The sequence below is a fragment of the Trachymyrmex septentrionalis genome, unplaced genomic scaffold, assembly GCF_001594115.1.
Source record: "Trachymyrmex septentrionalis isolate Tsep2-gDNA-1 unplaced genomic scaffold, Tsep1.0 scaffold40, whole genome shotgun sequence".
NCBI classification, from domain to species: Eukaryota; Metazoa; Arthropoda; class Insecta; order Hymenoptera; family Formicidae; genus Trachymyrmex; species Trachymyrmex septentrionalis.
The window spans coordinates 3,167,989-3,190,095 of NW_017305569.1; the positions used below are offsets into that span (position 1 = coordinate 3,167,989).

Genomic DNA, 22,107 nt, shown 5'->3' on the forward strand with positions numbered 1-22,107 from the left:
TGCATGAGGCAATCTCGAATTACCATTTAAGAAAAGTTATAGGCGCGTTGTTGAAAATATTATAAGAGTTTTTATTTACAATATAATTACCAAATATCACGAATTCTCTCGTTTACGTTGTTAACGTAAAAACGGTAAGAGTTATAGATTGCATGCTGGCACATTTCACGTTTTCATCGTGTCTTCATCAGCACCATTAAATTCTCATACAATATCATCAACGGTCGTGTACCCCATATTCCAATTTTATCATCATGTTTTGAAAGAGGCTATATCAGGCTATATTGCGACGGCAATAATCTTCGATCGACAGGCAACGATGGGATCCTTGTTGTTAAACATGTATACGCGCGAAAATGGGTTCTCGCTCATGTAGCGTTGAATTAATTATAAGATCAATTTTGTATAGCCTTCAAAGGTAGCCATCTCCTTTATGATTACTAAAATTCGATTAGTACTGCATATATCGTTATATTTTTAACACATAATATTATTTATATTATATAATTATGAAAGCGAGATAATTTGAATGGTTAAAAAAATAATGGAATCTAAAATATAATTTGTTAACAAGTTCTTATGTGTTTCTGTTTGTTTCTAAACAATTAACATAATAGAATATATCCAAATATATTAAAATATTTTGTCACATTAACTGTTTGTAAAACAAACAGAAAAATATGTAGAGATTTATTAACAAATTTATATCAGATTATATTATTTGTAATGCGATCTTGTTTGCGCGTGTATGTTGTAAGTAGATGTTAAATGCATTTTATCTGCCCGGTGGTAGGTGGTAGATTAGTTGTCATTGACAGAACGCGCGGGCCGATTCAAGTATAATAAACGAGAGTTATTCAAATAAAAATGATTTAACATATGCCAGTCGCGAGACTTGTGTCAACGAGATAGCGACGACGATTGAATTCAGATGAGGCTTCCCGCACGGCCCTAAGAGATTATACTCGGTGTCCTTCGTGGAATCTCCCTCATGATGATCCTAAATTAGCCCGATCACCGATTTCGATCACATCATTATCTTAGTAAACTTGTTCGTAAAAAGATAATAGCGATTCGTGATTCGTTACGGTCGTTTACATTTTTTCTGGTTAAATTGTGAATATGCAGTAGAGTTTTTGCCTTCTTTAGGCGGCATTAGTAATGATCGAAGTACATCTTTATCAAGAAAATAGTGAAGAGTTAAAACACTAACTAATATAGCAAACTGTTTAAATGATTGAAACCGCGCAACTTTAGTTAATTAAATCTCTAATTATCTCACGTTTACACTAATTGTGATAATTTGATAATATGCTCTGCGTTAATAATATCTATATTTCTTCATTAATTCTCGAGTGAAAGAAATACAAACTAAATTGCACAAATATCAATTGTGTCTTATATAAAATATGGGATACAGTTTACAAATAACATGATGTACGTTTCGTAAACGCCAAAATGGTCCGTTTCAGCCGGCGGGGTGAAAGAACAAACATTCCGGCGATCGAATTATGTTATGACCCAATCGTTCGTACGTACACATATCGCCCCACGTGGAAATAATTACACCCCGGGAATTCTAATTAAGCCGATAATCCTTGACTATAATTGACGCGATTGCGTTAGAGTAGAACGGTCATCGGAGAAAGAACCGTGACAGGAACCTAAGGCGTCAAGTGCGTTGCATACTTGCGCCCCATGACGCACGGATAATATGAGATCAAAGCGGACGATTTCAGAGAGAGGGAGATAAAGAGAGAGAGAGAGAGAGAGAGAGAGAGAGAGAGAGAAAATGGAGATCCAGTTGCAGGGCGAAAAATAAGCCGCCGCGAAATTCTACGTACACAGACGCGGCGCTACTGAATACGCATCTCAATGAAGAGACTCATTAAGTGCCCCTTCATTATACCAAGGATTACTCCAACTCTCGTTTCGAGGTTGTCGCTGTACGTGTTTCATTGCATGTTTCTCGCGAATTCTTTCTCGCATTACGCTCTTTGACGTGACGTAACGATTGTCGGTACATGATACGAGGTAGCGAAGATCTCAGCTGTGCAAACCGGACGTGAAGAGCACGCCGAATAGCGCCGTAGGAAATATCAGCTGGGGTCTTGGTTGATTCGCATCGAATATACGGATCTCTTGGGAACAAGTTTCTTGTCGGCACTACGCACCACTCTCTTGTCATGTTGTTAATCTTTCACTTGTCCAAAGCGAATCTACTTGTTCTTCTTGAAAACGATTTCTGTTTTTGCCTTCACGTACGAGATATAAGATATAGATCCAGTAGAAGTAATGATTATTGTACATGATAGGCAGAGAGAGAAAGAGGGGGAGGAAAAAAGAAAGGGAGAGAGAAAAGGAGGAGACAAAAGGAAGAAGAAAGAGAGAGAGAGAGAGAGAGAGAGAGAGATATGCGCTGTTTTATCAAGTCGCTATTATCATTTTCGGAATAAATGAATTATTGATATATCGTAATAATTGAATGTTTAACACTTGGAAAAGTTCATAATGTCGCGTATCTAAACTTTCATTTTCCCATTGCACTTCTCCCATTCTTTACGAGTAATTCAAATAAAGTTTTATCGTTCGCTGAAAGTTTGACCCTGGTTCTCCAGTGTGTTCTCGATTTTGTTACTTGTACCTACAGTTGCGTTCGCGCCTTTTTATCCTCAACATTGTTACCTAAGTTTGCTTGAGAGCTAAATAAACTTCTTACCATTCTCTCGTTTTCTTCTTGCATTTCTTTTTAGTCAGTGTAAATTCTATTCCCAGAAGCTTTCACGCTATTAATAGCTAGCTGATGAGATTTTATCAATATATATAGAAGAACTTTTTCAACGAGAATATATAAAATTTAAAGACTATTCTTAAATTTTGTTTTTTAATTTTTATTATTTATTTTTACCTTTTTAAATGATTACGAAATTAATTCCTAATATTAATTTATAACATTATCTTATGATAAATAGTTTCTGATTTTGTTTATTGACGACTGAGAATAATATTATGAAAACATTTAATTTATTTCTTCCTGTATCTTTATTCAATTTCTTACACAATGCTGTACAATACTAATCGTAAAATTATTTACGGTATGGTACAGCTGGAAAGTTGTTTTATAATTTTCAACTTCTCATCCTTTCTCTTTTACTCAAGTATTACGTCAATTCATCACTGATCCGTATTATGTCATGGTTGAGTAATTCGCGCGATTTAGATGACGTAATTCTTGCGGTAGGTTAGCCCTGTGTCACGAGGTCATCGGGAAAAAAGACTCCGTTGAAGTTGCGCCCCAAGAAAGCGGCCAAGATGCCGATGGGGATCAAATAATCATGGTTGGTCGTAGACTTTCAGAAACCCTTGTTGCGAGCTTAGCAACTACGACAGTGCAATGAGTTTCCAAGAATTATGCTTGTAACAAATTGCGTCGACTATTGTCGCTTAAATTGCGACATCGACTTTGTAAGAGACTCGTTACGGAAATGTTTGCGTTAATTTAATTGTAACGGATTTTGTATCAAAAACATTTACATTAATATTATCAACAAATGTTAATGTATTTCTTTGTAATACGAATTTCATGTTTCTAAAATAGGTTTCGAACTATCTCAGAAAAAGTTATTGAAGAAGAACTTATGTCAAAATTTTTGGTTATTGTTCTACTATATGTGAATGATCAAGTTATAAATTCATTTTGACTTCAATTATAAATACTCGTAATATATTGGAGAAATTGATCGTACAATTAGCTGTAAATGACGTGATGCGTTGGTAGAGAGAGAGGAATGTATGTAATAGACGATTCTTAACTCCCTTGTTGCAATTCGTACTCAAGAGCAGCGTCAGTCAACAATTTATGGCTGGCGGTTGTTTCTCTAACAAGCTCCTCGATTTCCCGCTCGCGGAATTATAGTTCACGCGGGCGCCCGCAGATATTCCGACGTAAGAAGAATCTAAAAAAATTTATTTATGGCTCAACTTGTTAGCTTTACGTGAATGGCTCTCATTACCATTCAAATCTAAAATGTTTTATTTACGTAATTATGTTTGATGTCGGATTAGTTAATTTAAGAAAAGATAATTTAAATAAATAATAATTTTCAATTCTGTTCTAATAATATAATTAAAATAATATAAACAATTAACAAAATAAAATAAGCGGAATCTTAAAATATACGAGATATATTCAGTGAATGTATGCTAAAATATTTTTTGTCGAATTGCTCTTATTTTATTATATTTGGACGCGCATGTTTTTGTCCAGAAGGCCGTGAGACTCCGCTGTCACCACCACCTCCTTCGAGTTCTTCGGTTCAGACGTCACCTCGTGGCTTGGGTTATACCTGCGGCCCTATAGATGGGTCCTTGTACGCCGTGGTGCATCAGAGCGCTGCAGGAGGTGCTCGTGGCTCGCCATTGACGGTTTCTATGGATAGTGGCATAAGTAGTGCACCACCGCAGAGACCCAGCCCACCAGAGCCCGAGCCAGAAAATCAAGCTCACGGAGATCTCGACAAACTTCTTCATGATATGATGCTTACAGTCGAGGTAATAAAGTTGGCCAATTATGCATACGGTTAGGAAGCGGAGCTAATTGAGTAACTTTTTATTTAAATTATTGTAAGTCTTCACACAATTATGATAGATTAATGAGAATTACTTTCAAACATTGCATGTTTATCTAGCTCAATAATTAAGCATTCGTAGAGATCTTTAATATATTTTATAAATAAGAAAATATTTGTATTGAATAAAAAAAGTTAGTATATAAAAAAAGTAATTAATAAAAAAGGAATTAATAAAAAAAATATTCGCTATTTACATCACGTTATGAAACTTGTTTACAGTCTATGCCAGACCCTCCGACAGATGACTACAATCGCGACCGAAGTGAGAAGATGTACATTCAGGAATCGCGCAGCTACAGCAGTCACGGCAGCAGCCATCCAACGTCCACTTATTCCACTTTGAAAGATTCCTACAGGAGTTACGGAGCCGGTAAAGAATCAAGTCCAACCTACAATTCAAGCAGCAGTTACAGCACTCTGAAGAACGAGTACAGAGATTCGTCAAAGAGCATCGAACATCGCGATTTCGAGTATCGCATGTCTCCAGATCGGAAAATATCTGAATCTTCCGACTCCTATAGAAAACACACGGACTCTTTCTCGCCGCCTGGTAACATCGATTTCATCGACGAGGACATCCCATATCACGCCAGGCAGACCAGCCAACCGTTCTCATACGGTGCTACTACCGACATGATAAAGCATCAGAAATTGTCATCGCCTTCGTTAGTGAGGAAGGCGTCTGTGCGAGGTATAGCGCCCGTCGTAGATTTTGAGGACATTCTTGGCGAGAATTCTAGAAGACCCATGAGCCCTCTCAGTCCGAATACTCCGGATCCACCGCCGGAATTCGCAAACGGACCTGTGAAAAGTGGATCTGATCATATTGATGGGTAAGTGACTCTTCATTTTGCACAAAATTTATTTACGTTATTTTTTCTTTTCTTTTTGTATAGCTAAAAAAATTTGTTAAATGTATTGAAAATAATGTTACGAAGAAAATGTGTTATTTCCATTTTGCCAATTATATTATCGCGTTTAGATAGCTTTATTTTTGCTACAAGATATCATTAGCTACTCTCGTTTTTATTATTCTCTTTTTCTCAATAATTTCAAGAGAAATTATCCTTTCCACGTCTCGCGACACACGATACTTATTGACTTCGTGCTGTCAACGACCGAAAATCTCGCGGCCGGTTTCCTCGCGGTGAATAAATAGTGTTGCGAAAGTAGAGATTAGACTAGGTTTTCACGGATGTCGACAGGGAAATCGCGGTGAATTAAACTGTACTTGACAGAGTTTCCAGACGACGGCAGTATGATGTCGCAATGCATTGTCCGAATCGGGCACCGCAAAAGAACCTCGCTCGCGCGTAAGAAAACGAGCGAGAGAAAAAAGGAGAGAGAAAGGAAGAATAGAAAGATCTACGAGTCATGGATAATTAATAAATTATCGATCCATATGCGTCTATGACACCGTATTTTTGCGGTAAATGGTAAACGCGGTCATCATGAGTCATTGTTCGTAACATAAATATATAGAGAGATTTAGTGTTGCAAATATATCCCCGTCGGCGGTTGATAGCATTTCACGAATGACGTGGGATTTCAAGACACGAATTAAGTACGTAAAGATATTCAAACAGTACTATTCCTGCAGTCGGCACCAAGTAAAAGTAATATAATATCGATATTATAATTTTCCACTTAGCAATATAAGTGTAATACAACACATGGTCTTACATAACAGTTACAGCGTTGAGTGTGAAGTTATAATATTATATGTATTACTTTTAGTTGATGTCAACTGGGACATCAATTAATTTTAACCAAAAGCGAATAAATGCAATTTTGCTTATTATTTGTTTTATTACTAAGATTATTACAATTCTTTCTAGTAAATTAAAAAATGTTTATTCTAGAGAAATTTTTAAAGTAAATAAAAAAAAAATGGATAACATTCAAAAATTGTACAATACTAACAAAAATATTATAGATTGGCGTAGAAATCTATTTAAGTTACTTGGTCAAAAATTGTTTATTTACAACAGTTGTTTATCTTTAATTTGAAGTTTATTTACAAACGATTATTAAATTTGCGTTATATTTTTTGTGTACATATGTATATAAATGAAGTTAAGTAGATATGCGTAATAATGTTTCGAAAGAGACTCGTTTATTGTATCGCGCTGCCATAAACGTAAAAGCATCTCATAAATGTGCAGTCACTATATAGCGCCATTCAGTTCGGAGTCATCAATTTTTTTTATACAACTCGAGACTTTCGCGGTCCGGTCTCGCCTCGCACATTTTGCGAATGAGATGTGAATGGAAGAGAAAGCATGTATGATCGCGTAAAATTTGCTAACCCTGTCCGCTTCGGCGCAATTATAAAGTAATACGTATCGCCTCACACATTTATTTCTTTCACTGCGATACCTTTAAAACGCGTTAAATTAAGAAGCCGACGTATTGTAACACGAATTTTTCTCTTCTGATATATAATTTTGCAATTTTTCCTAAATATCCAGAAAAATATTCTTAACATTTTAAATTACATCTATATTCTATTTATTATTTATAATTTTAATATGTATATCTTATTTTTAATATGTATTTTAATTTTAATATGTATATTTTAAATATACACATTAAAGTATTTTGTTTAATTAAAAATTATTTTGAAAATATTTGTACATTAGTATTATTTAATTTTTCGTATCTTAAAATCCGTATTTTTCATCGTGTAGCACATTTTAATTTTATTGTTATTGCACTGTTATTTAATTTCTGAAAAAGCATTTTAAAATCTTTAATTCTTAGCCTCTACAGCTATTTTTAATCATCTTTTTAAGGAGACTGTAAGGCTTTATGAAAAGTAGAGTTATGGAGGTACCTCGTCGGGTTCGACGAACCAAATATCCGTACCGTAAAATTCGCGTCGTATTGCGCACCACGGAACGTCGTGAAAACGCGCGACTTCCCTCCGCGAGCGTAACGATTTTGCGTTGCGCGCGAGTAACCTCGAGATTTCGTGTACGGTTATTTACAAAGAGACGTTTCGACCTGAAGAGGAAACAGACGACGTTTACGGTCGAGAGGATCAACGAACGTTCAGCAGGTCCGCTTTCTCGCGAGTGAAAGATACGTGACATTCCAAGCGTGATGACATCGGAGATTCTTGCTTTATCTGCTATAACTCTTGCTAAAATAAAGCAGAACGCTATAACGTCGCGTTACTTAATGAATACATTTTAGAGTTCTCAGGATTGCGACATTGCGACCCATGGGAAAAATTATGATGGAGCTGAAGACACGAAGGACCGGTATTTCGGGATACCGCAGACGCTCTCTGACATAATTACAAATATAGAACGGAGAGACGTTCTAAATCAACTCTATAAAACCATAAAAATCATGAAAACATCTCATTCTGTTTCCACCTCATTTGTCTTCATTTATTTTACTCTGCACATTTATTATCGGGATGTTAGTGAGTTTTCTGTTAGAATAAAATAATTCTTCAGCGGCATGTTATATCATAATCAATATTATATTATTCTCTCGTTTTCATAATTCTTTAAATAAATTTAATACAAATAGTTGGTTTTGAAAAGATGATTTATTAAAATTTTTCACATTTATTATATTTTATTGTGCTTATTACTTTTACTGATTACCTACTATTTTTGTCTTGCTTCTTTCTTTCTTTATGTTATCGAGTAAGTACACTGAAACGTTTCTTTTTATCTGTTCTTCCGGAAACGGTAGAGAAACGACATTCGGAAGTCATTGGAAGTGGCGAAGTATGAGCACAAAAGCCGCATGCATAATTTTCTTCGCAAGTTAGAGTTTGCATTATTTTTTTCTTTTTTTTAACGCGACCTCTATCCCATTGGTCAAACTTTTCTATTACACACGGAAATTCTTTTTATCCACATAAAAATGTCGCTGACATGGCGTAACGCGTTAGCAATGTTTTTCACTAGACTTTTACATATTCATGTACTTTTAATGTAACTTCATAAATTGTGCTAGACAATGCTGCAAAAGTAGTGCGAGTAGAGTAAGTGGTAAGAGACAATTGGTAAGACAATGTAGGAAAGATTTATTTGTTACACAAATTTTTTATATTCACTTACCTGTTATGTTGTATAACATGTAAAAACACATTTTTCTTATAAATTTAATGATTAATGAACAAAAATGAATAAATAACATTATGAAATAAACTAGTTAAGTACGATAAACATAAAATTATAATAAACTTTGCTACGTAATTTTTTCTAGCAATTAGAAACACCCATGGGTCTCATAAATTAACAAGTTTCATTTTTTAAGTTTCTTTAATAGCGAAAAGCTCTCTTTAATTTAAAATTTACCCGTAGGGCGAATTTACGCGCGTTGTGTTATTACACAGATGAGATCTCGACGGGCATGCACACGCAATTGCGTTTTATGGGACGCTTGATTTGCGTGCAAGTCGAGCATCTGTTACAATTACATTTGATAAGCGACGGCACGTACGCTGTAACCAATTTGCTATCAACAATTTAGGATTAACAATTTGGATTACGTGCATAGAATACCAAATGATAACAAATTAAGAGATTTGATTTATGTATATACGAGTATAAATGTATATACATACTTCGCTCGAAAGTTTTAGAACACTCTCCATTTATGAAAATTTCATAATATAAAACAATATATGAGAGAAAAGAAAATATGATTACAGTTTGCATGTATTTGCATGTATTTTAAATTTATTATTACACATTTTCGCTAAAATTATAAAAAGAACTCATTTTTTCTCTGATTTTTTATTTTTGCAAGTTTTGTTCATCTATTTGGATTTTTATAGAATTCTTAGCTTTCTGGCGATAAATTTTTTAAATATTTAATCAAAGATTTGTGTTTAATTTGATGCTTTATTTCTGAGAGAAAATATATATTGTTTTCATTCTCTTATTATTAATTGTGATATCCAAATGTTTACCGGTAGCGCAAAATTTGAAATTAATATTTCTTTCCATCGATATACGTGGTATTTGTCTATTGAGACGAGAATATATCATAAAATATTAATTTTATATTTCATAAATAAAAAATTGAATCATTAGCAAAAATATAAGACGTATTGAAAATTTTGAGCTATAGTGTATATAATACTTTTCTTTACTCTAAAATTTAAAGTAGTGAATTTTACACATATAATGAATGGAAAAAATGTTAAATTAAGCAATAATAGTTTGCCACGGAACAATCAAAACTATAATCAAAACTATAAACAAACCAACGAAGATAAAATGCTGTTTGCTATTCATCATGAATAATAGAAAAGGCGCAGTATTCCGTTTCTCTTCACTTTAATAATACAACGTATCGAGTTTTGTTTCCAAGAAACACAAACCAATATTTCAATCAATGGTACATTTAAAATAAACGCGAATATTCGCGAGATATGAATCAACGAGTCGGTCAAGGTTAATGCAAGCTCACAGTTCCATACTTTTTTATATTTGATGTTATTAAAGTACCTTTCTGTATTTATTATCCAAGATGCAAAGTTATTGCACGCCTTTAGACATTGCAATTTTATATATCACGAGATAAATTATTCTTCTTATTATTCTTATTATTTTTCTTTCAGCATACAAAGGAAATACGTTGATTTTTCAGAGCTTGAATACACTGTAAGCTCCTTTGAAAAGCACCGTAATCTTTTAAACTAAATACGAATACACGAATTGTTACGAATATATACGATTATTGCGAAATATTGCAGTAATTATTTTTCATAAGAATAATATACTTTCACACATCATTTGCCAATGGCAAATTCAAAGATCTAAAACGACGGGCCGTTAAACTAATGCTCTTTTCAAGCGACAAGTTCACTCGCGAGGCGCAGTTTACAACCCTCCCGGGGGTTGTGCGCGTTCGGGCGGGCATAAATTTCGTTATTGGAAAAAAGAAATCCTCCGTGACTTACGCTGATTGGCTACCGAGGCCGTCGTTTATTATCTCGGAGAATGGCTGGATGTAACGAGAGGCACGAGTCTCCGGAGCCACGAGTCGATGGCCCGGGGCGACCTCATCGATCAGGGTGTAATTATCGGCGTCTATCGCGGTAGGAGGTCCAGAATCTGGCATAGTAGAATTCCGCGAGTCTATTCGCGAAGGAGTCGGCACGTTCTGTCGAGCCTTTGTTACCGGAGTCGCGGTCTCGTGTTTCCTACGAAAGCGTAACTTCTCATATTTTCATTTATGTGCCGTGTAACGCGATAAGTCCCTATTGCGAGATATGAAAGCGAGACATCGCAATTATCCGCGTTATTTACAACGTGCTATTAAATGTTTAATCTCACGTTGCATAAGTCAGTAATAAATATTGGACCGGAAAATTTTTGCCCACTATCCAATGATTGGTCGCTTAGTCATCGACAATTTGCAATGAAAGCAATTGAAGGACTTTTTATCTTTTATTTATACTTAATAAAATAATTTTATACAACTAATAAGGAATCTAAACGCCGGCTTTGATCCCCGGCCGAGATAATATTTTTCGCTACAAGATTAAGTATTTACAGACTTTGATATATTATTCAGCATTACTAAGATCTTTCTAAGATGTTATGAGTAATTATTTAAGTTGCTAGGTAATTTAATTTGTAATATTACTACTGTAATTTAATCGGGCTTGGTTTCAAGACCGAAAAATCAATTCGACGCGCAATTTAAATGACTACACATAGATACGTAGTATATAAATTTACATTGAATTATTTAAGCACTTAAGATTTAGCTTGACCGTTAAAAGCGTTTATTCCTTATCAGTTATGTATTTATATATCCTAAGATATGTTTAAAATAATTTCAGTTTTTTTTATCTTGATACAACGACATGCTTGACAGGAAGACATCAAAGAATTTGTGATAAGATAATCCATTTCTTTCGTTATCGTTTAGTTTGTCGTGGCTGAGACAGCAGCAATTGAAACTTGCCGCTAGGAGAGATGAAAGGAGCCCGGGCAAGCTTTGGCGACAAGAGACCGGAAATCGTGTCATCGGCGAGCTCAGGAGCTTGCAAAGAGGAAGATTGAGACACGATGGTTATGCGAGCGATTCGGCAGTCCTCGATGACGATGACGATGGATGGACAGCAAATTCCATTTCCGGACAAGTAAGAAATTATCATTGTTTGATTAGATATTCGTTGGAGAAAACTTAATCTGATAATTAATAATTAAATGTTCTTACATAAATTTTTCTCACGGTAATGAGATAGAGAAAAAAAACAGCAAAACATATATATATATATATTATAATTGTTTGCAATACTCAATATGGAGAGACTTTTTTTTAGTGAAATTGTAAATCCTAGAACGCAAGTATAACATGAAAGAAATTGGAGCACGCGCGTATTTAATAAAAGATTAATGATCTCGTTTGATATATGATTATTTACTATTAGGTTCCTGTATTTTATGTAATCTAAAACTTTTCCAGTATACAAATACAATTTATAAAATACTTTCCCTCAACTTACTAATATAACAAGCCTCCTATGATTTTGTAGACTATATTTACTAATGCAAAAGACAAATCGCGCATTTTGGGATTAACTTTGTTGACATTTACCGTTTATCGATTAGCCGTCGTCGAGAGCTGTTCCGTACACCTCCGCACCAGCTAGTCCTCTACTTCCGCAGAGATCGAGCAGCCGGAAGTATAACGGCAGTACCGGAAACGGTGTTCTCGGCAGACCGCGAGCGGAGAGTATGAACGAACGACCGTTTGTTTCTGTAAAGCGTGCTTACGAGTACCGCAAGTACGACAGTCAGGTAAGTACACGTGTATGCATTTGGGCGTGTTCCACGCACTCTTTGCTCATTAGATTGCTGGAATCACGCGCGCCGTCGTTTCGAATATTCAAATTGCATATTATAACACACAATAATTACACAGAGAGATTCTGATATTATTATATACTTTACAAGGGACAAACGATTAGAGCAATTTAAGTAAATTGAAATTGACTAGAAATTTAAATAAAATATATTATATATAAATAAAACGGATTTTATTTTAGCGATATTTTGCATTTAGTTTACACTTAATTTTAATATCCTTTAGATATTAGAAAAATTATGATTATTACAAAAATAATTGATGAGTTAAATTGTTCGATAAGTACGGGTAATATTGGATGAAATAAATAGTTATTCTCGTGAAGTTCGGAACGGTGGTACGGTCGATTTCGCTTTACGCCAATAAGACGGCGGCAGCGCGAACGCTACAATTTAGGCTCCATAGATAACAAGTTAGGGAAACTCCTCCAACGTTCACCTTATAGAAATACCGTATAGTTAGACCCTAAATGGCAAGAGACGGTCTCTCTAAAAGACCGTGAAGCGATTACCTATCTGAGATAGAAAGCCCCCTTAATCCTTTTTCGTGCTATACTTTCGATACATTTACGAGAAAAGGAGCCCGAATTAAGCATAATAAAGTATTGGACACATTACTAACTTTAACTGTTTAAATACTGTATAATTTTATTTTAAGTTTAATACATTAATTTATATAGTTTATTATAATTATATTATTATACAATAGCGAACATTCATTTTACTTAACGCAATACTCATTACGTTAATATTACGTTCATAAATATTATCGACTAAAAAGTTTTGCTTTAACTATTAATTTGTCATTATTATAAATAATCTTTTTTAATAACATTGCGTACATTATATACATTTGCGACAAAAGAAATCAAATCCGCATATAATACATTCACGAATTTAATTATAGGCCTGTTCTTTTTGGCTGAACTTTTGCACCAGTTCATCTTTCTTCCTCTTCTTTTCTGCTGGAGAGAAAAGGAAAAAAATATGAACTGGTGCAAAAGTTCCAAAAAAGAACAAAAAAAAAATAAAAAAAGAACAAGTCTTATCTCATTATTATTATATATAATTTCGTTTTCTTGTTATATATGCTTTAAATTAAAACTATTTGTGAAATACATAACTGCGTTATCGAAAGATCGCTCTTTATCGTTATCGCCCAACGTGAACAATTTCCAGCTGACGCGGCAGCTGCGAATTATGACTATGCGTTAACTCGCGCCATTAATTAGTCCACGCAATTAATTAACAACGATTTGGACTTAAAGCCTCGCTAGCGTGGGTAATCGAGGGCACTCGGAGCATAGCACTGAAAGGATTAAACGCTCTTAGTTCGCCGGCATGTAGCATAGCGCTTGGCTTGCATTCCAGAGCCCTCCGTCATCCCCTCGCTCAGCCTTAGCGGCCGTGGCACCCTTAGGGTTCGCGGCGAGCCAGCAATCGAGTTCCAGCAACGCCGAAAGGTCGCAACATCAGCAGCAACCGCCGCGACCGGAGTCGCGCAGCGACAGTTTCGCGCGCGCGGATGCATTGCTGCGCGAGCATCGCCATCATCAATTGCAGTCCGGTGTCATCAACAGCGTCAGCAACGATCACTCCGAGCGGAAGCAGACAATCGCGATTCAGGAATACGCGACATCTAGTCGAAATTCACGGCCCGAATCGAGAAATCGCGTTACTTATCAGAGCATTGGGAGTTACAGCTCGACCAGCAGCAACGACCAAGTGGACGCCGGATTATTGGCGGTGGTCGATCAACCTGACCCTCTCGTGAGCCTCATTCAGTCTCTAGCCGAGATCTCGCCAATTCGCGCGTCCCCGAGCATGACAAAAACCGAGAACGAACATCCTGGCGGCAGCAACGCAATAGCGGCCGCTACAATATCTACCAGTGTACCTAGCAACAATGTCACTAATTGCTCCCCTAACCAGTCACCAAAAGCATGGCAGAATTGCACCCAGGTTTGTCTTCCCTTCACGCAAACCCCGCGCGTCCACGCGTAATTATTTCATAACATGCACTTGCCTCAGTTTTTTTATTGCGTGTTGCTGATTGCGTTAGTCACTAATTGAAGTTCAACATTAGTCTCGGTATTCCAAGCTTGTCCAGTACGCCTCGCTTGGCTGGTAGCGCGTAGATTAATATAGAAAACGGCGATGTGCGTTTATAGCTTGCCACTAATCGATGTTTCGTCATTTTGTTACACCCAGTCAAGTGTCTCCGGGTGTGTAATTATAATAATTGTCTTGAATTTCACACAGCCGCACAATGACTTGGCGTCATCGTGGACCGAGAGAAGTGTCAGTCCCGGAAGCGCGGTCGTCAGCGGTGCATCGCGACCGCAGACGCCGGCATTTCCGGTCCATCCACGGACGCCGTACGTCAATAACGCATCACCAACGGTGACGTTCGCCAGCGATCGCACCTACGTGACGTCCAACAATAGCTACAATGTCAGCAACAACAATAACAACGAGGCTAGCGGAAATAATAACAATAACGTCGGAAACTACGGCGCTGAACGAACGATATATATCGAAGAACGAAGGGAAGCCTCGAAGGAGACGGGGCTTCCACCCAAGAGTCCGACAACACAGCGGTAAGTTGTATTTTCCGTTCAATACTTATTCCATAATTTTAACATATAATTATAACATGAAATTAAAAATAATAACTTTAAGATTTTTTGCGACTGAATAATTTTAATCCAACAGCTTATATACGTCAGGTATTATTATTAATATTATACTTGCAACATTTTAATCAAAATATTAGGTAGCGAAATTGAAAATTTCTTCTTTATGATGTAAAATATATATATAAATGTATATTCTCATTTTCTTATATTAGAATTTTTTTATCTTGAATTTTGACGGGAGTGTCAAAACTGGGATACACTGCAGTAGCTTTCTCCGGTGCTGAACATTTTATAAATTTTAGAAAAATATTTTATTCCAAGCTAGGCGTACGACGTAAAAGACGTTTTCCTTGAACACGATGAAGGATCACAAAACGACGGTAATGATGACGAAAAATGATATTCGTGATTTTAGACGCTTGAGTTTCCCGACAAGCGGGCCGCTTAAACAAACGCATAACAAACGATGGCCGCTCACTAACCAATCGGCGTCGTTCGACTATAGGTAATATATACACGAAGAATCACGCGAGCGAGTGATCGTAATATTGAATATGCAATTAACGGCTTTAGAATTAATCACAGCGATGGAGAGCGTCGCGTCCTAATGTGCACTATGAATGTTTTGTGTCATGTTACTACTAATCGCGCGCGGTGATACGCCCGAGGAATGCATCCTGTGTATCATATCATAGATAATAAATCACTTTTTACATAATATCATATAAATTGCAGAAAATGCTTCTACATTGGATTTTTTTTTCTTTTATAGTATATAATCTGTCTTTTATATAATCTGAATAACATTGTTTTCACGTATAATTTCATCATTTTCCCTCCAAACACAAAGCAACAATAACATTATATCAATATTATAATTTCCCACTCAACAGTATAAATGTAATATTACACGTGTTGTACGTAGCATTTATATTGTTGCGTAAAGAAATTATATAACAACATTATAATGTTACTGCTATTTTGCGTTTACCGAGATTTTACTTGCATCTTTGGTGTTTATCGTTGTTGTAAATTATAAATGTTTATTACAGATTATTTTTAAAACTATTATTTCGTGTCTACGGAGTTGTATTAGGAAGTTTAGCATATAGTTGATCGTATCATGATGATAAATCGCGGCCACGTATGGCCATATGTGTGTTGCACCTTCGAACTAACAAGAACTCGCGCTTCCCTGCATCGTGTGTCATAGAAACTTCTCACAGAGCAAGTATGTTACATCGATGAAATAAACTTTGTTGTTGAAGAAGTAACATTTCCATCATCCTCACTGAGTATTCCTTGGGGGGGGGAAGGGAGGGGAGGGAAATTCTTTTCCATCCATCTTCCTGCTTCTCGCTACAGATGTTCTCCCCATTTAACTTTAGGGGGCTTCTTTCGTCTCCAAAATTCTCTTCCACAATGTGTATCACCCTTTTCCAGTATTTTCCTCACGATGTATAGCACTGTGCACGAGTCAACCGACACACATCTGTCTGCACGGAAATGTTGGTTGGACATTTTTGCAGAATGTCTTCTAACGTTACATTCGGTTGCTCCTTTTGCAGTAAGGACCGACCTGTTTCTCCTGTAAGCGAATCGACGATGTCGCAGCCGCAGGCTGTTTCGCGCAGTCCTGGAACACCGACCCACGTAGAATTCGCCCAAAGCCCTAAGGTAAACATCGCAATATTACGTTACGTCCATATTATCTCGTCATTGTTTCAATCTCATCACGATGACAGAATAACGGAGCTATTTAAAGTCAACTTTAATCATTAAAATTTTATTTAAACCTTTAAAATAATACGATTCCTTAATATGAATTTAAAATAATTTTTAAATTCATATTTTCAATACGAATTTGAAATAATATGACTTTTTTAAGATTGAAATTTTCTGTTGAGAAATAATTTGAAAATGGATATAACAATTGAAATAGAATATTCGAAATTAAATATATAATATTAGAAACTTCATATTTTAGATATAATATTTTAGTATGCAGATAGGAAATAATATATTCTTGTAATAACTTGTTTTTTATTTTGCAGAGTGCTACGTCATACACGTCGATCAACAGTGGAGGTCAATCTTCGCCGCAAGTTCAATATTATAATTCGAGACGCTCCAGCGTTCACTCGAATACCGAACCCCAGGAGGTAGCCGATGTTAATGTGAAATTTGTACGCGACACTAGTAGAATCTGGTATAAACCTAATATATCGCGGGAGCAAGGTAATTTTTATATAAATTTGAGATTATTTTATCTTCTTTTTTGGTTATTTTGTATTTATTATTGTAACAAAGATGAAAAAGGAATATTATTTTAAACGTATTTAAAATTACAATCACGCGCGAACGTAACATATAATAATAATAATTTGAACTTCATTTACTTTACAATTATTTGACCTTCTTTACTACTTTATTTATTACATCATTAAAATATCTGATATCTCTTATTATGCAATAGTATAAAAATTACAATTAAATAGTGCAATGGCATCATAAAATTCTTTTGTAGCAATCTCTATACTGAAGGATGCAACACCCGGCACATTCGTAGTGCGAGATAGCAACTCGTTTCCGGGTGCTTTCGGTCTGGCGTTGAAAGTAGCTACGCCACCTCCTGGTGCACCTAGTAGTCCGCGAGATCCTTCGAGCGAGCTCGTTAGGCACTTCTTGATTGAACCAACATCGCGTGGTGTCAGGTTGAAAGGATGTGCAAACGAACCTGTCTTCAGCTCACTCTCGGCTCTAGTTTACCAGCACAGCTTGATGGCCATGGCATTACCTTGCCAACTGCTGCTACCCGAACCGGAGGCAGCTGCCAGAGCTTTAGACTCACCTGGTACCAATAGCACTCAGCAGCTTCTCGCTCAAGGAGCAGGTAATTAATTTATTACATTTCCGCATATTTAAGTAATACAAAAGAAAATACAATTAAAAAAGGATTTAAGTGGTTAAATTAAGATTTAAAATTCTTAGATATTTTATTTGCTCTTGTATATTATTTATAGTAGATTAGATTAATTGTGCAAGAAAAAAAGAACCCTAAATTTGATTATTATTAAATTTATATATTATAATATTTTAAAAATAATTTATAATAAGTCTTTTTTTAATTTATTAAAAAGAGAAGAAATTGTTTCTTAAATATTTTAAATTTGTTTTTTTACAGCTTGTAATGTTTTGTATCTCTTTACAATTGACACGGAGTCCTTAACCGGACCACAAGCCATCAAAAAAGCTATCACCAATCTATTCGAGCAAAAGCCTTTACCGGTCGCCACAATTGTTCACTTCAAAGTCTCCACGCAGGGCATTACTTTGACTGATAATGCAAGAAAACTATTTTTCCGTCGACATTATCCCACAAATAATATAAGTTATTGCGGATTGGACTCTGAAGAACGCACATGGGACTTCACCAGCGAAGATATCGGAAGACCTCTTAGCGCTCAGTATGTTTTCAAAATTTTTGTTTGATTAAGAAATGAAATTATATTACAAGAAATAAAATCATCTGAATTTTTATGATTTCTTATAAATTATGACAGTTGAGAAATATTTTCTGACTTACATCTGTTTAATAGTTTTATAAAATTTTATTTGTATATAAATTTTATATATATTTATGTGTAAAAGAAGAGATTATAATTCTAAATCTTACAAAAATTGCGAATTATTTAAGCATTTAATCATTAAATTGAAATTTAATAATTTTAATATTTATCTTAAATTTAAATAATTTGCTTATTATTTTTCTTTCCAGTCGCTGCTTCGGCTTCGTGGCAAGGAAACCCGCTCATAAATTGGACAATCAGTGTCACGTGTTCGCCGAATTGGAACCAGAGCAACCCGCCACAGCCATCGTAAACTTTGTAAACAAAGTCATGATGGGAAGCTCCATCGCCAAAGCCAACATCGTTTAAGAATTACTACTTGCTCGCCGCAATCGCCAAGACTAACGGGCACAAACATCATCGTGAATTCGTTAACGGTTTCGTCTTTAAAGTCGATACCGACACATATCTTTAGCGCAAAAATATGCGAAGTTCAATTAAGGACAAAATGACTGAGAAGTTGGAGATAACGGAACGAATGATCGATATAATCGATTCATGAAATCGTTATTTTGCTGACACGCGGAGGACATACGTGGATCCTTTTAAAAGATCCGCTGGAAATGGTTGACGAATTAATCATTATCATTAACCGATTACTCGTAATAAGTCTTCGTGCATTTCGTAGCGTTGAATCAGTAGAACATTCATGTTGCAAACAGTAGGGATGATATAATTATCGATAACGCTGGGAAGAGATCGAGGATCGCTCTTTTTGGAAGAGAATTCGAGGAGAACGAGAGACGATACGTGAATCGATTCCATCCTCGCGTCAATATGCAATCAAGATAAGAAAGTTGTTGTTATGATTATCGTTACTGTTGTGATTTAACGTAGCGAATAGTGAAGCTATAATGTGTATGGTTTAAGAAGGGTAAGGTGGTTAAATAACTGCGTTGGAAAAATTTGGTATATGTAATAAAATTATTTTATTATACTTTAAAAATTATTATAAAGCCATGAGTATTTTATGGTATATTCATAATAAGATTAATTACCATATATTTAGCATATATACTATTTAGCAATTATTAAAATAATTTAAATTTTACGATATATTTCGATAAAGTATATTTAAATGATATTTTCGCTCTCTTCTCTCTTGTTATTATACATATATCTTAACATTTTTCGGAAGTTTCTGTGCGAAATTTTAAAGTTTATGATTTTGCCACCTTTCCCCGCTTATGATATGATCAATCCGCACGCGAACTTACCGATAGCTCGTAGTCATAGTTGAAGAGAATCAACCGTGCTCTTCGTGCGATCTACGAAGAGCATCGAGCATTCGAAACGAGCGTATCTCGCGCAACACTGAGTGCGCTTTTGATTTCGGAAAACATTTATGCATTGCGCACGTATAAACATACGAATACATTTACACGTTGGTACACATACTACATACATGTAACTATCATACAAATAATAACAAAACTTATGTTCGCGCTTTAATCATCAGAACGGTTCGAGTTGTATTGAATATACGATTTAGGCTACGTTCCGATATTCACTGCTAATACTGAAAATCTATACTACACGTTACGTGCACTGGCAATGAATATCGGAATGCGATTATTATCTTCAAAAAGTATTTTTTACTTTAATTTTTTTATTAAAAAAGTGTTTTATTATAAGAATTAAGTATAGAAATTTATAAAAATACATAATCACAAAATAATCGGAATAATCATTGCATTTTATTTAAGAATTCTAATTTTTTCGAACTGTCTACGATAAAATTTACATAACGAGTAGATCGTTAAATAATGCGCGAGCATCGTAAATTCATATATTATCATGTTATACTTGAGACTCTCGAGTAATATTTGATAGAGAATGTTACATCGTTTGCAGAGTATATTATACACTTAATACACATACACGCACGTATAAAGTCCCCGTGTCATGCTCCCTCGATGTATGAAAGAATAATGTTATAAATAACTGTAAATACGTCACGAGACAATGTCGCCTTAAAAGATGGCCTCGAAGAGACACCTTGAGAAAAATCGTCGCGAAATGAATAACAGTCCGCGACTCATGGAATAAGCAATGCTATGTTTAGGATCAGCTCGAAAATCACGCTGGTTGGGATGAATAATGTTATTTGAGGAGGAGTATGCACGTGACGAGGCAGTATCGCGCCTATTCTTTCAGTAAACCCATAGATTCTTGCCATTTCGGGCTCGTGTGTCGTCGAGAGCTCATTCTCGAAGAGCTTTATATCTCGACGGGCACGACGATGAGCAGTCAATTATTACAATCGAATCGATTATATTGTAATTACGACAATACGACGGCGCGAATGGACCGCCGGTGTCTGCAGTGACCGGCCTTCCTTTCGATGTCGTCGACTTCTTTGTCTATTTTCGCGGTCCCTTCTACTTTTGTCTTCCGAACGAAGGTCGGTCGAAGCTTCGGCGTTTTCTCCATTCTCGGTGAACTCCTCTACGATCGCGAGAGAGAGGACCCGTAGTTACGCAATGTGCTAGTCAAAATTCGTACTGTATATTCGATGATCAAGAAATAGGTTAAACGGTGACCTTGGGAGCCTTTCCCGGGTATGCTTGGCCCTTCAATGGCGGCGAGCGCGAGGTACATCATTTCGTGCTAAGACTAGATGTAAAATGATTGTAATGTGCTTTATCTTGTAAATGATGGGCTCGAAACGACATCTCGGAACGATAGAAACGATTGGATGCCGTTGAAAGGAATAAGGGCCCGTTTGAGAGAACCGACCGTGTCTTCTTTTGCGTTCTTTCTTCTCTTCATCGTCCGTCTGCCCTTTCTTCTCCGTCTAGATTTCCTCTCGTACGCGTCCGAACCCGACTAACAGCGTAACATTAATTTAACATTCAGTCATTATAATAATAATTATTAATATTATTATATACTTGTTTATTCTATTATATTCTGTACGTTTGCGCAATAATTGTACCGTTGCGTGCCGCATGGGTACGCGCGTATAGTTGTAATAACAATAAATCATATTCACAGCGTGTTTTGATTTTAATATTTACCCTATTTTATTATATAATTTACAGACCATCATGCCGTTGCACAAATTTCAAAATATACATCATTATTTTTTATTATTGCAAGTAATTTTTACAGGTAAAGATATAAGCGATATTGTTTCTTGACAATACAAAAACAAATTGTATTAAACGGTAATGTGAATAGTATAATTAAACGGCATATATTTATGGTAAAAAATGTGTGGATCAGTTTGTATCACAGATATAGTTTGTTACAGTCAAATGATGTACCTATGTACCTAATATATACGTGAAACCGCAAAGTCGCTTCTATAAATACATGTGTTATTTATTGTTTATATTAATTTCGTAATAAG

General features: G+C 35.6%; 1 protein-coding gene across 11 annotated transcripts in view; it reads left to right on the forward strand.

The window, feature by feature from the left end:
- LOC108751099 (tensin-1) overlaps positions 1–19,175 on the forward strand; it is a 201,708-nt gene extending 182,533 nt beyond the window's left edge. For 7 of the 11 annotated variants that reach the window (XM_018491068.1, XM_018491074.1, XM_018491073.1 and 4 more), the window contains 12 exons: positions 4,268–4,551; positions 4,851–5,464; positions 11,544–11,757; positions 12,230–12,418; positions 13,856–14,446; positions 14,747–15,084; positions 15,539–15,628; positions 16,692–16,800; positions 17,178–17,361; positions 17,651–18,016; positions 18,308–18,590; positions 18,902–19,175. In XM_018491068.1, coding sequence (XP_018346570.1) covers positions 4,268–4,551; positions 4,851–5,464; positions 11,544–11,757; positions 12,230–12,418; positions 13,856–14,446; positions 14,747–15,084; positions 15,539–15,628; positions 16,692–16,800; positions 17,178–17,361; positions 17,651–18,016; positions 18,308–18,590; positions 18,902–19,061 — 3,422 coding nt within the window. In that variant the 3' untranslated portion in view covers positions 19,062–19,175. The remainder of the gene's footprint in view (positions 1–4,267; positions 4,552–4,850; positions 5,465–11,543; positions 11,758–12,229; positions 12,419–13,855; positions 14,447–14,746; positions 15,085–15,538; positions 15,629–16,691; positions 16,801–17,177; positions 17,362–17,650; positions 18,017–18,307; positions 18,591–18,901) is intronic. The other 4 variants (XM_018491071.1, XM_018491069.1, XM_018491070.1 and 1 more) reach the window with 4 other exon arrangements.
- The last annotated feature ends 2,932 nt before the right edge of the window (positions 19,176–22,107 follow it).